We start from the raw sequence: 14,740 nt of genomic DNA on the forward strand, positions 1-14,740 counted from the left end.
TCCATTTACTATCCTTTCAGTTCATGTTGTAACGAATATGTAGGACATGGGAGCTGATACGCATATTACAGTCGCAACACGGTTGAATCTATGTTGAACTACGTGTTATAAAATGCTCTTTATGTTCACAACGTTTATTCGTTCAACCACACCCTTGCCGTTAGCGTACAGCGGTTGTCATTCTTCAACTGGTTAGGGCACCGTTTGAAGAACGGTGTTGAAATTTTTTTCCATGTTAGCAATCATCCAAAAACTTAGTAGTCCATCGCTTTTGATACCAAAACCACAAAAAACAATATTGGTATGAGACCATTTGCACACATCGATAGTACGATTGCTTGATGACATTGCTCCTATCCTGACCTGATGTATAACGTTAACAAGGCCCCATTTACCATAGGGGGCCACTGGGTTGTGGAGGCTACTTGCCTACTTCCTACTCTATTACAGACAAGGATACTGCCTTGGGTCAAAAATCGGACTACCATTTTGTTTACAGATACAATGAGTTCGAAAACATGATACCCCGACGCAAGCTCTCGCTCGCCTTCTCAAACTTCTTCTCAAGGTTAACCTCCCCGACGGCTTCTGCAGCGGCTCTCAACTGTGAACAAGTTCAGAGTTAGTAGGTTCAGATATAGAACAAAAGAACAGGCATTTTGCAATATAAGTTACGAATTATGTGTGCACATCATTAATATTGACATGGTCGGCATCAAGCTATCAGTCTCTGAGTAGCACAAGCACAGGAACAGGTAAATCTAATAGCCGGTACCCAGGGAACATCACCAAAGCGTAAGGCAAAAACCAGAACTAGCATGTTCCAGTTTTCGCCTTAGATAAATTCTGCAAACCCTAACAATAATTACTTATGATACATAAACCAAGTCATAAAATTGGATGATAGCACATTTTAAGTTAGTTTAAACTTATCAAAAATATTAATTTCAACACTATAAACTATGGCTTAAACTTGTATGCTGTATTAAAGCATGACGCATTGACCAGCAAGGTACTCTTGGCACCTTACAGTATACGTTTCCAAGCAGCCCAGCCACATATGGATTGGCATGCACATTGACCATTACTGTCTGTAATCGAAGTAATGCATCCATACAATCGAAGTGACACAGAAACTGCGGAAAGCAATACAGATGGAGGTACGCTGTTGAGCTACCTGATTCAGAAATTCATCCAGTCTTCTAGCAAGCCTAATGACACTTCCTTCAAAAATGTCGGTCATTTCCATCACCTCTGCGAAGGTCGCTCCCTGAATCGAGATAATATATCTTATACAAATTAGACATGAAAAGAACAAAAAAGAACTGGATATCAAGATCTCTATAGCTAAAAAATTTCAGAAAGGAAAACGAAATTTTCTAAGACTAGGGCCTCAGTTGTACCGACCCTTGACCAGCAGTAGATGACATCCATCAGGTATGGTCTGCAGGTTGATTCAACATATTCCTCCACATTTACTTCCAGTTTGCATTCTCGTTGTACCTAAAACGACATTGAGAATTCAGATATCTCAATCAAGTACAAGGAGATAACAAAATATAAATTAGACAAAGAATACATTGCTCTTGCGGGACCGGAAACAAGAATGAGAAATTTACATCTCAATAAGGTCAGTGAAATATCAAAATAGAAATACACCTCAGCTATTTTTCTCGCAGCCTCCTGAAGTTGCATCATTGGCCTGGAAAGTTCATTTCTTAGGCGTATTTGCTCACTTGATTTATCACAAGGTACAAAGCAGCTAGCAAGGGAAGCAACTTGATGATGATCGAGATCATTAAATGTACCTTGAAACAGAGAACATATTAAAGCAATACTGCAATTTAAGTTACAGGGAAAACTTGGACACAGATAACCATATAGAATTGATACCATTGAACATAAGCTCAGTGATAAGCAGCTCATCCCCTGTGTCTATTAAACAGGCAGCACGTCCCTTTAGCTGGAGAACACCATCAGCATCAATATGACCAAGCATCTTCAGAACACGTGACCGGTTCCTAAGTTCATCTCTAAATTTTTGTATCTGTATGGAGTAGATTAGAAGACGGTAAACTCATGCAGCTGTTACAAAGAGTCCAAATGGAACAAAAGTAAAAATGACAAAACCAACCTGTGAATCCCGCATCTTTGACTTCAAATTCTGAATTTCAGTATTCAAATCTGCTTTTCTTTGGTACCATGATAATTCCTGCTCACTTTGACCAGACTGAGAAATAAAGAACATCATAAACTCAGTCAATAATAAAAAAATGATCCCAAATAATTCTTCATTCAAAGGTGACATCATTATATACCTTATGAAGTCGGTGAGAACATAATTTCTGCTCAAGCTCCTCAAGTTTATGAACCAAGTCTACTAGCTCAGGTTCTTGAATACCCATGTCCTGTTGGTAGACAATAAAAGTAAGCACACAATTTTAAGATATTGTTTACAGAATGACAGAGCATTTATGTTAAGATGTTCAGACAAACTGGACCAATTACAATGGCAGAACTGCCAAGAGAGGGTAGAGCAAGAGAGCATTATCAGTCTGTGAATATGTAAAGTTATAAATGAGAAGCTGAAGATCACATCAATATATTACATTGGCAACTATTCTCTACAGATATATTATCTGTGGACAATGCATTAAAACCATGATAAAATTCCTATTCCTATATTTGGAGGTGTTAATTGCACAAGGCACCTAAAAAACACTATCAAAGAAAGAACATGTCATGTGGGGCCGCACGTACCAGCGCCGGCCAAGGAACAAGGATGCCGCACAAAGTGGCTAGATAATAGGGATAGGATCATTCGGTTGTTTTATTTCCTTAAGACAGAAGTCAATGACTTATTTAAAGGATTGTAATCAGATTCTAAAGGGTTAAGCAAAGTATCATCCAATCTCCTATCTCCTCTCTCTCAATCTCACCTCCTTCACCATTGGGCGACCAGGGGAGAACCCCGGCGCATCTACCAGCGGCGGCGACGAACTACGTAGTCGTGGCCCTGCTACCCTAGGCGCCGGTGCCCTTGACAACCTGGTATCAGCTTCCAGGCGATCCTCGTCCACCTCCCATCCACCACTGCCAAACCCTACCCCACCCACCACCACTCCGCCAGCCCCAAACCCATCTGTTACGTCCTCCATGGCCGAACCAACCCCGTCCGAGCTTGCGGCCCTCATCACCAAGCTCACGGCGTCCGTGGAAAGTCTCCAGACCAAGGTCGAGGCGCTGCAGCAAGACCAGCGCACCGACGCGTCGTCAGCAGGCGGTCGTGGTCCGTTCGGCGGCGAACACCACAATGATCGTCCTCCGCGTTTTCAGAAGATGGACTTCCCCAAGTTTGATGGCAAATCGGATCCGCTAGCGTTCATAAATCGCTGCGAGTCCTATTTCCATCAACAGCGCATCGCCGAGGAGGAGAAGGTCTGGATAGCCTCCTACAACTTGGAAGAGGCGGCCCAGCTTTGGTACATCCAAGTGCAGCGCGACCAGGGCACCCCGCAATGGCGCCGCTTCACTGAACTTCTTCATCTACGCTTTGGGCCGCCCCTGCGCTCCAACCCCCTTGGCGAACTCATGGCGTGCAAGCGTTCTGGCTCCGTCGTCGACTACCAGGAGAAGTTCGAGGCGCTCCTTCCTCGTGCCGGCACGCTCACGGAGGAACAGAAGGTCCAGATCTTCACGGTCGGGCTGCAACCTCCTCTGAGCCTCGACGTGGAGATTCATAACCCGCAGTCTCTCGCCGTCGCCATGAGTTTGGCTCGCAAACTTGAGATGCGCGATCAGTGTGCGGTCGCGGCTACTCCAACTCCGGCGACGTCACGCGCAGGCCAACGTGGCATCCTCCCCACGCCACAGCGGCCCGTCCTACCGGCTCCCCTCGTGACAAACCCGACGGCCACCCCTACACCGACCCAGGCTATTGTGGAAGGACGGCCGGTGAAGCGCCTGTCGCAGTCCGAGATGGAGCGGCGCCGCCTGGGACTGTGCTTCAACTGCAACGAGCGCTTCGCGTGCGGCCACAATCGCGTGTGCCAGCGCCTGTTCCTCGTCGACCTCGCGGAGAAGGATGACGACACGCCCGCCGACACCGAGGAACCCGCCGACGAGACACCGCAGATTTCGCTGCACGCCATCGCCCGCACCGGGGACACCATGCAGCTCCAGATCCGTCTCGGCGACGCCACGCTCCTCGCGCTCCTGGACTCGGGATCGACTCATAATTTCATCTCCGCCGACGCCGCACGCTGCACATCCCTCCCGCTGCTGGCCCGTGACGCGCTGAAGGTCACTGTGGCCAATGGCGAGCGTGTGCCGTGTTCCAGACTCTGCCGCGTGACGCCGTTCATCATTGACAACGAGGCATTCACGGCCGACCCCTACGCGCTGCCCCTGGCCGGCTATGACGTCGTCTTGGGCACTCACTGGCTGGCTTCGCTCGGACCGATCCTTTGGGATTTTGGTGCTCTCACCATGTCTTTCTGGCGCAGGGACCATCAGGTGTGCTGGCAGGGCCTGGCCGGTCCCAAGACCACCGCTGTGCGCCTGTGCTCAGGGGAGGACATGCTTCAGGCTCTTCTACAAGAGTTCGCGGACGTCTTCGCCGAGCCCGTGGGCATGCCACCGCAGCGGTCGCGCGATCACCGCATCACACTGCTTCCGAGATCGGTGCCCGTGGCGGTCAGGCCGTACCGCTACCCCGCCGCCCACAAAGACGAGCTGGAACGCCAGTGCGCGAGCATGCTGGCACAAGGCATCATCCGGCGCAGCACATCGGCGTTCTCCTCGCCGGTGATCCTCGTCATGAAGCCGGATGGTATGTGGCGATTCTGTGTCGACTACCGCGCCCTGAACGCCATCACTATCAAGGACGCGTACCCGATCCTGGTGGTCGACGAGCTCCTCGACGAGCTGTTCGCGGCGCGCTTCTTCACCAAGCTTGACTTGCGCTCGGGGTATCATCAAGTTCGGATGTTCGCCGTCGACATCGACAAAACGACGTTCCGAACTCATGACGGAATCTACGAGTTCCTGGTCATGCCCTTTGGGCTGTGCAACGCCCCGGCTACATTCCAAGCCCTCATGAACGACATCCTACGCCCGTTCCTGCGCCGCTTCGTCCTCGTCTTCTTCGACGACATCTTGATCTTCAGTGACTCGTGGGCGTCCCACCTCCGCCACGTCCGCCTCGTCCTCGACGTTCTGCGCCTGCATCGCCTTTTCGTCAAGCGCTCCAAGTGCGACTTCGGCGCGACGTCGGTCGCCTACTTGGGCCACACCATCTCTGCTGGTGGCGTCAGCCAAGGTGTAGGCGGTGGCCGACTGGCCGCGTCCACGATCTGCGCGTGCTGTGCGCGGGTTTCTGGGTCTTGCGGGCTACTACCGCAAATCCGTCAAAGACTACGGGACGATCGCCGCCCCGCTTACGGCTCTCCTGCGCAAGGAAGGCTTCTCATGGGGCGAGGAAGCGGAGAATGCGTTCAACGCACTGAAGACCGCCATCACGACGGTGCCTGTACTCGGCCTACCAGACTTCACCAAGCCGAGTGTGACGCGTCCACCTATGGATTTGGTGCTGTGCTACTCCAGGAACAACATCCGCTCGCCTTCTTTAGTCGGCTGGTGGCGCCACGACATCGTTCCTTGGTGGCCTACGAACGGGAGTTGATCGGCCTCGTTCTCGCCGTTCGTCACTGGCGGTCGTACCTCTGGGGACGCCGATTCGTCGTCAAAACTGACCATTATAGCCTCAAGTTTCTTCTTGATCAGCGCTTGGCGACCATCCCACAGCACCATTGGGTGGGCAAGCTCCTCGGCTTCGACTTCACGGTGGAGTACAAGGCGGGCAGCACCAACGTTGTCGCCGACGCCCTCTCGCGGCGCGACACGGAGGATGCGGCGCTCTTGGCCGTCTCGGGGCCCCGGTTTGACTTCGTTGAACGACTACGTCAAGCTAACGACTCGGATCCGGCGCTGGTCACTCTTCGCAACGAGCTCTCCGCCGGCCAGCGCGCGGCACCGTGGTCGCTCGTCGACGGCATGGTGGCGTTCCAAGGCCGCCTCTACATCCCGCCGTCGTCGCCCCTGCTCCATGAGGTGCTCGCTGCAGTGCACGACGACGACCATGAGGGCGTCCAGCGCACGCTCCACAGGTGCGCCGCGACTTCCATTCGCCGCGGCTGCGGGCGGTGGTCCAGGAGTATGTGCGCGCCTGTACGACGTGCCAGCGCTACAAGTCTGAACATCTTCACCCGGCCGGCCTACTCCTTCCACTTCCAGTTCCAACAACAGTCTGGTCAGACGTTGGGCTTGATTTCATCGAGGCGTTGCCCAAAAGTCGGCGGAAAGTCGGTCATACTCACCGTCGTGGACTGGTTTAGTAAGTACTGCCACTTTCTTCTGCTAGCTCACCCGTACTCGGCAGAATCAGTGGCGCATGTGTTCTTCGCCGAGATTGTGTGCCTCCACGGCGTTCCTCAATCGCTGGTCTCGGACAGAGGCCCGGTGTTCACGTCCCTGTTCTGGAAAGAGCTCATGCGCCTCTCCAGAACGAAGCTGCACATGACGTCGGCATTTCACCCGCAGTCGGATGGGCAAACGGAGGCGGCCAACAAGGTCATCGTCATGTACCTACGATGCCTCACCGATGATCGCCCTCGGCAATGGCTGCGCTGGCTCCCGTGGGCGGAGTACGTCTACAACACGGCGTTCCAGACGGCGCTGAAGGACACTCCATTCCGGATCGTCTACGGTCGCGACCCGCCCTCCATCAGGTCGTATGAGCCAGGCGACACACGTGTGGCGGCTGTGGCCCAGAGCATGGCCAACCGGGACGAGCTCCTGGCTGATGTGCGCTATCGCCTGGAGCAGGCACAGGCGATCTACAAGAAGTTCTACGACAAACGCCATCGGGAGGTCCACTACACGGTGGGTGATTGGGTGTGGCTTCGCCTTCGCCACCGCGCCCCTTCCTCGTTGCAGGTTCCGGTCAAGGGGAAGCTCAAGCCTCGCTTCTATGGGCCGTATCGTGTGGCTGCCGTCATCAACGACGTCGCCTACTGCCTCGAGCTTCCTCCGTCGGCGCGTCTTCACGACATTTTTCATGTTGGGCTACTGAAGAAGTTTGTTGGGGCCCCTCCGGAGGCGCCACGCCTCTACCGCCCACAAGCAACGGCACTGCGGTACTTGAGCCGGAGCAGGCAGTGCGCGCCCGCCTTACCTGTGGCGTTCGTCAGGTTCTCATCCGCTGGAAGGGCGAGCCGGCGGCATCCGCTTCTTGGGAGGACATCGACAGTTTCGTCGCGCGCTACCCTTCATTCCAGCTCGAGGACGAGCTGCTTGTCGAGGGGGGGAGAGATGTCATGTGGGGCCACACATACCAGCGCCGGCCAAGGAACAACGATGCCGCACAAAGTGGCTAGATAATAGGGATAGGATCATTCGGTTGTTTTATTTCCTTAAGCTAGAAGTCAATGACTTATTTAAAGGATTGTAATCAGATTCTAAAGGGTTAAGCAAAGTATTATCCAATCTCCTATCTCCTCTCTCTCAATCTCACCTCCTTCACCATTGGGCGACCAGGGGAGAACCCCAGCGCATCTACCAGCGGCGGCTACGAACTACGTAGTCGTGGCCCTGCTACCCTAGGCGCCGGTGCCCTTGACAGAACAATATCACAATTCATAAGTACATAATAAGAGGGGTGCTGGTGTACAGATTGGATATATTTCAGTTTGTAACTTCTTTGGAACTCAAGCTATGACAAAAAATGGGACTTGAGGTGAAAAAATTAAGAAATGGAAAGAAATTTCATGTAAGAAGAAAAAACTATCATACATTGATTGGATGTAGCTTTGGTAGGCCTTGGGGGTAGCGCTTTCCTAGTTCTTGCACTGCAAAAAGTATATTTTGTCTTGCTTCAGGTGGTCGTAGATCCGGAGGAATGTTGATTCTAACACTGCTTAGACCAGATACTAAAGGTAATGGTACAGGCACCTGGAAGTATATCAGATTAATCCAAAGTAGGATTTTAGCTCCCTTGGATGATCATCTAATAATTGTCTATCATGAGCTTTAACACTGAGCTTCAACTCACCACATGCATTTCACCCTTCTCGCCAGAGCGAGGCGGGCATGGCTTTGAACGTGATCCATTCTCATTGGAAATAGAAGAGCAGTGAAGCAAGGTATCCACTATATAGCTATTACCACGTGCTGCACTTAGTGCAGGGGGAAGAGTACCAGATGCTGGAGGTTTCTTCACTACATTTACAACCACACCCCATCCCCAGTCTGTTGAACCATCCCTCACTTTAACCTGTCACAATGCAAAATACTAAGTGCAAAGGAATTGTACAAATTTGTAAAGCCTGAAGTACTAACAAAACAACAGTTCATTGAAGAAATAAAGGAGTGAGCATAAGCAGAGAAAGAATTCCAGCAGTTTCTCATCAGCCAAATAAATTGGTGGTGAACATAAACATCTCATTCGCAAACCGGAGCAGAACTTGTGAAGAGTGGTGTTACCTACCAGCCTTCCAGGAACCAAATACAACAAAGCCCTCTCTGGTCTAATCATCTCAGACATGATTTTCTTCTCAAGTTCAGATATATCAAGGCCCAATTTGTGATATTCAGCAAGATCAGTCTGTCCAGGGAAATGTGCAAGTCAAACAACACTGATAACAAAGCCACAGGTGAACAATTATGAATGCTGCAGTCAAAATAGCATACCTCCCCAGAAGAATCAAGCAAAGTAGCTTCATTCTCCAACCGTGTAATCTTTTGAACTATTTCTGGCAATGCCTGAAAAGCGAGGGTAGCTTATTTTTTCACACTGCAATATGACAGTACGAAGCATCTTTTAAAGGTCCTGAAACAAACCTTCTCATACTGAAACTGATGGAATGAATTCCTAATCACATGCTCAGCGGTAAATTGGCCCTCCACACGGCTCAATAAGTTCAAAATAGTGTAATAGCTCAGCCGGAAAGTACTGACAAGAGGAGCTGGTTTGCCTAACACCATGTCCTTGATAACACTCATTTCCATCTGCAATGTGGACCCATGATATATGGATAACAGTCAATCTAAAAGAAATTAGTGAGAACAAAAGGTTCTGTGCTACAAGATAGTTGCAACAGAATCAAATAAAATAATTCGCATAAGAAACCTTTAAGCTAAATAGTTCTTCATATCATATGACACAAAATTCAGGCATAAGTTTGGGACAAAACTAGAAGTTTCAAAACATGATAAATATATAAGCACGAGTACCGAGAACACAACTGTTTTTCAAATACGAGGGTTCAGAGCAGTCTCAAAGCATGCCATGGATTGTGCTGGTTTAAGTTGCTAGTCATACATGTATTCATTTGCATACCAACCAACATTGAATATAGGTAAAAGGGAAAAAAAAGATTAACCCAACAAACATCTAGGTCATCATAATTCTAAATGCAAATGAACTAGCAACAACATTACATAAAAAATGAAAGCATTTATCAATCCTCACATCAGATTTTGTCAACCAGACACAGAGAAAACTGCAGAATCAAGATTGATTGGAGCTAATTGTTGTATTCTCTTCCAAAGGAGCCCAAAATTTGTCAAGAATAGCATGTCAAGTCAACAAAGACAAACTTAATACCCTGTCATGAAGACCTTCATGGTACATGAGTTGTACTTGAAAAGCAAAGATAATCACGACATAGAATCAATCCTGGAACTTTACCTTCTCATCTATCATTATAACACAAATGCCACGTTCATCCTTGCCACGCCGGCCAGCTCTTCCACTCATCTAAGAATTGAATACAAGTGAAATTAATATATGGCTTTCTATCTGTCCCCTCTGTAAACATTACATGTATGTATGCCTAACTTGCATTTCATATAAAAAAAAAGATTTACCTGTATATATTCTCCAGAACCAATATAGCGGTTAGTATCACCATCCCATTTTTTGACAGATGTGAAAACAACTGTTTTTGCAGGCATATTAAGACCCATGGCAAACTGAGGCACAAAGGTGAACAGAATAAGACTGTTATTGATCAAATGGTGCTACTAAATGGTAAAGATGCACTATTTACATGAAGTGGAAACCAATATTTCTTTTACTTTACCCTGTTTGAAAACCTTCCGTTTGAGAAATGGAACTATATGCGAAAAGATAAAAACATGTATAAGATTAAGTGGAGTAATCAGGATAGAGCTCATACTGTCTCAGTAGCAAAGAGAGCTTTCACAAGACCTTCTTGAAAGAGCAGTTCCACCAGCTCCTTGATTATTGGAAGTAGTCCAGAATGGTGTACTGCAATGCCTCGTTTAAGAAGCGGCAACATCAACTCTATAGCAGGTAAACTTCTATCTTCCTCGACTAAACAACTAATAGCATTACGGAAAACTTGCTCGATGCATTCCTTTTCATCTTCAGTGTTGAAGTCAAGTTTTGACATAGACATGGCATGGTGCTCACATTCTCTTCTACTAAAGCTGAAAATTATGACTGGTTGAAACTTGCGCTCCATAATCATCTGAAAATTAACGTTAACTCAAAATTAAGCAAGGGTACGAATGGTCAAGTTTCTGTTAGATGTATATGTACCTTTTGTAGTTTCCCCATTGTATAAGGAATTGGAATTTTGTGCATATTTCCTAATACCTGTACATGTATATATTCGGGCCTAGAGCCCTCATGATGAATACAAGTGCTATTCATAACAGTTTCAAATAAGATATCAACAACTAAATAGTTACATCTACAAGTGAGATGTCAATCAGACCTAACCCTATAACATACTTCTAGTGATCTAGTTTCAGGTAATCATCTGAAGATTAGGACTTGAAATTAAGCAGGTATATGAGCAGCAAAATTCAAATAACATACAGCAGCGGAGCAATATTATCTACCAATAAGATGCCAACTTTAGCCTCTTCTAACACAGCATATTTAAGATTAGAAAATTTCAGGGATGTTGAAACTAGTCTTTTCAGAAAGTCCATCAAACCAAATAATAGAGTATACATTGCACTAAATAATGCTGAATTGCGCCTACCTTGACGATTCTATATATGTCAGAATTCCCAGAGGCGCTTCCACCTTTTGCAATTCGACCACTCGCTTTAGGTCCACCACCTTTCCTTCCATCTAGTTGATTATTTTGCTTACTAAACGAGTCCTGTAGCTTCCCAAAGTTATCCTCTCTGAACTGGCCATTTTCATCTACCACAAGGTAGAGACCAGAACCGCCTATTGGAAATACATAGTGCTGCAATGGTGTCGGCCTGAAGTCCGTATACACAACGTGACAGGGCTGCTTGTGCAGACTGCATATCCACTCTGCAAACTCGGTTGCATTTGACATGGTAGCTGAAAGAAAGACCATCTTGATGGCAGGGGGCAGGAAAATTATACTCTCCTCCCACACGACTCCCCTCTCACGATCCTTCATGTAATGGATCTCATCGAATATAACCCAGGCAACCTCCTTGATCACCTCGGAGCCCCTGTAGAGCATGGCCCTGAGGATCTCCGTGGTCATGACGAGGCACGTGGCGTTGGGCTGGAGCGTGACGTCGCCCGTCATCAGCCCGACATCGGTGAACTCCTGGCTGAGCTCCCTGTACTTCTGGTTGCTCAGGGCCTTGAGCGGGGAGGTGTAGATGACCCTCTGCTTGTCCCGGAACGCCATGGCAATGGCGTACTCGGCGACGACCGTCTTCCCCGCGGAGGTGTGCGCGGAGACGAGCACCGACTCGTTCCGCTCCAGGCACGCGATGGAGACGCTCTGGAAGGGGTCGAGCTTGAACGGGTACTGCTTGGCCATTTCCCCGTTGAACTCCGGGCTGGCCAGCGTCCCGTGCACCGCCTCGTCCTTGGCCGCCGCGTAGCCGTTCGGGACGGCGACCTCGTGGACGCACGACCGTGCGAGGCTCCGGCGCTTGGCCGCCGGGTCCGCCTCCGCCTGCGACTGCGCCGTCGACGCCGGCGGGCTCGGCTCCTCCACTGCGCTCGAGTCCGGCGCCTTGCGCTTGCTGGTGTTCTCCGCCTCTTCCCCCATCGCGGCCCCCGCCCGCCTCCAAACCTAAGCTACCAAACCCAACACCGCGTCAGAGAACACCACCACCCAATTGGAGCAATCGACCCAATACAAGCAAAGCTTAGGAGTTGGGGTCCTTACCTACGGATGCCGTGGTGAGAGGCGGCCTCGCGCGTTCCTACGGCGGCGGTTCTCCGGCGAGAGGAGCGGCGGCGGCGGCGAAGGGGAGGTGTGCCCTAGCTCTGCGGTGGCCGCCTTGCCTCTTCGGCTACTTCACCGTGAACGGAGGCGCGGGCGGGCCAGGACGGAGGCAATCCCGGCCGTTGATCTCCGCCGCACGAATATTGACGCGGGAGCTGGTCGGTACATTGGGCCGGATCTGTTCCATCCGTCACGGCCCACTATCAGAATTCGGCCCAACAACATCCTGAAATTTTGGAAAAAATTTCCTCCGCCAGACCCGCCATCCTCGTGCAATCCGGCGGCTGGCGGCGGCGCTTCCATTGCGGCACGACCCGACCAACACGCGAGGAAGAGTACGCGATCAAATCCCACCAAGAAACGAAGAAAGGGCGATTCGATCGGGGCAAGAAACCAAGAAAGGGAAGGAGCTCAAGAGAGGAGCCAGCAATGGAGGCTTCGGCCCCTCGCCGGCGCCGGCGTGTGTTAGCCCCGCTACTGAAGACGACTCTGTTCCCATCAATTTTGGGCCTCGCCGGTCCACTCGGCCCAAGAAGCCGAACACTAGGGTTTCCGGCCCAAAATGGCTGTAGTGTGCGTGCGTGAGTTGTTGCCTATATGTATTGCGTGAGAGAGGGGAAGAGGGTATGAACAATCCTGTAACAACTTTATCACGAACTCAAGCTGCCCTCTGTTCTTCCCCAACTCCGATTCTCTCTCTTCTAGCTGCTCCCAGTCTAGCTCTCCAGTTATCCGCTGCTAACATAGTGGTATCAGAGACACCGATCTGGATCCCCACGAAATTCATCACGAGCACTTCACCCGGTTTCGCAAGACGCTCGGAGCTATGGATCCTCATCTTCAGACGAGATCAAGGGTTTGTCCGTGTCCATGGCGGATCTCAAGACCTCCGTCACCGAGCGCATCGATGGCGTGGAGCACGCACTCGACGATCGCTTCAAGCGCATCGAGGCGGCGGCCGACGAGTTCGGCGACTGGAAGCCCAAGGTGGACGCCACCATCGACGACATGCGCATAGAGCTTGGCGCGATCAGCAAGACCGTCAATCGTGTCATCCTCGACTCCAACTCCTCGGCGGCGCTGGGTATCTTCGCCGTGCCCACGCCGGTTGCGGCGTCTCCTTCCGCCGTGGCCCCTGATGGCCCAAGTGGGCACCGCATCGATACCAATTTCCGGGAGAATGCGCACGGGTCGGTGTACACCCACACGCATTCCCCGGGCAAGGGTACATTCCCCGATCCGTCCAAGCCCTTTACTCCCCTGAATTCCCATCTGCGTTCGCCACCCTATGCTCCGGTCGGTTCGAATTTTAGTGGCGGCGCCCAGTTTAGTAAGATCCCTAAGTTGCAGTGTCCTTCCTTTGATGGCGTGAATCCTAAACGCGGGATCCGCCTTGCTGAAGATTATTTTGAGCTCTCGCAGGTATATTCGAACATTTGGATTAAGTTGTCTTCCATGTTTTTCACTGACTCTGCTGCCCGGTGGTCTAGTTTTTGTCAGATGATTCTGGATAGGTTTGGTAAGGATCACCATGAACTGCTAATTCGGTAGTTGTTTCATATTAAGCAACTGTCCACGGTAGCTGAATACATAGAACGTTTTTCTGGGCTTGTTGATCAGTTAGCAGCCTATGAACATAAATCGGATCAGCTGTATTATACGACTCGTTTTGTTGATGGACTGAAAAATGAAATTCATCTCGCTGTCATCATTCAACGCCCTCCCGATCTGGATACTGCTTGCGTCCTCGCTCTTTTGCAGGAGGAGGTTTTGGATCGCAACAAGACCAGGGAAGTTCATCGCGGTGATTCTTCGTTTGCTGGTCGGGCATCTGCTAGGGGACCGCTGCCCTTGCCGTTGCCACCACAGGGCGACAAGTTGCAGTACCAGCAGTCTCTTGAGAGCCATCGCCATGGTGAGCCTAGCCGTGGCCGTCCTCCTGATGACAAGCTGTCAGCATTGCGTGCTTATCGTCGTGCCAAAGGCCTCTGCATCAAGTGTGATGAGAAGTGGAGCAGGGATCATAAGTGTCCAGATTCTATTCAACTGCATGTTATCCAGGAGCTTTATGATATGATTCAGTTTGGGGAGGAGGCTTCTGAAGAAGATTGTAGTACTCAACAATCGACCATTTGTTTCTCACACTGTCAGAAGCAGCTTTGACAGGTGCTGATGCTCCCAAGACAATGAGGTTCAAGGGTTCCATTCAGGGTCAAGAGGTTCTTATCTTGATTGATTCTGGAAGTTCTAACACTTTTGTCAGTGCTGCAGTAACTGAAAAGTTATCTGGTCTCTCCCAGTTGTCACAGCCACTGGGTGTGTTGGTAGCCAATGGCAGTAAAATGCAGTGTGATCTCCAGTTGCTGGGTGGTCAGTGGTCAGTACAAGGCTGTCAGTTTACTACTGATATGAAAGTGATCCCTCTTTCACATTATGATGTTATTGTGGGCATGGATTGGCTAGAGTCCTTCAGTCCCATG

General features: G+C 49.9%; 1 protein-coding gene across 2 annotated transcripts; it reads right to left on the reverse strand.

Moving 5' to 3' along the window:
- Window positions 1-242: 242 nt before the first annotated feature.
- LOC120685266 (DExH-box ATP-dependent RNA helicase DExH10-like) lies at window positions 243-12,355 on the reverse strand. 2 transcript variants are annotated; one of them, XM_039967083.1, is made up of 17 exons: window positions 12,201-12,355; window positions 11,076-12,104; window positions 10,239-10,553; window positions 9,928-10,032; window positions 9,749-9,817; window positions 8,899-9,066; window positions 8,749-8,820; window positions 8,546-8,662; window positions 8,111-8,332; window positions 7,852-8,010; window positions 2,319-2,408; window positions 2,135-2,230; window positions 1,894-2,047; window positions 1,660-1,808; window positions 1,408-1,503; window positions 1,178-1,270; window positions 243-604 (listed from the first exon to the last, which is right to left on the reverse strand). In XM_039967083.1, the coding sequence occupies exons 2-17, from the start codon at window positions 12,078-12,080 to the stop codon at window positions 494-496; spliced, it is 3,021 nt and encodes a 1,006-aa protein (XP_039823017.1). In that variant the 5' UTR covers window positions 12,081-12,104; window positions 12,201-12,355; the 3' UTR covers window positions 243-493. The 2 variants fall into 2 exon arrangements, with proteins under 2 accessions (XP_039823017.1, XP_039823016.1); XM_039967082.1 differs by having other exon boundaries at window positions 11,076-12,109; window positions 12,201-12,351.
- Window positions 12,356-14,740: the final 2,385 nt, after the last annotated feature.

Source organism: Panicum virgatum, chromosome 8N, assembly GCF_016808335.1.
Source record: "Panicum virgatum strain AP13 chromosome 8N, P.virgatum_v5, whole genome shotgun sequence".
Classification (NCBI taxonomy): domain Eukaryota; kingdom Viridiplantae; phylum Streptophyta; class Magnoliopsida; order Poales; family Poaceae; genus Panicum; species Panicum virgatum.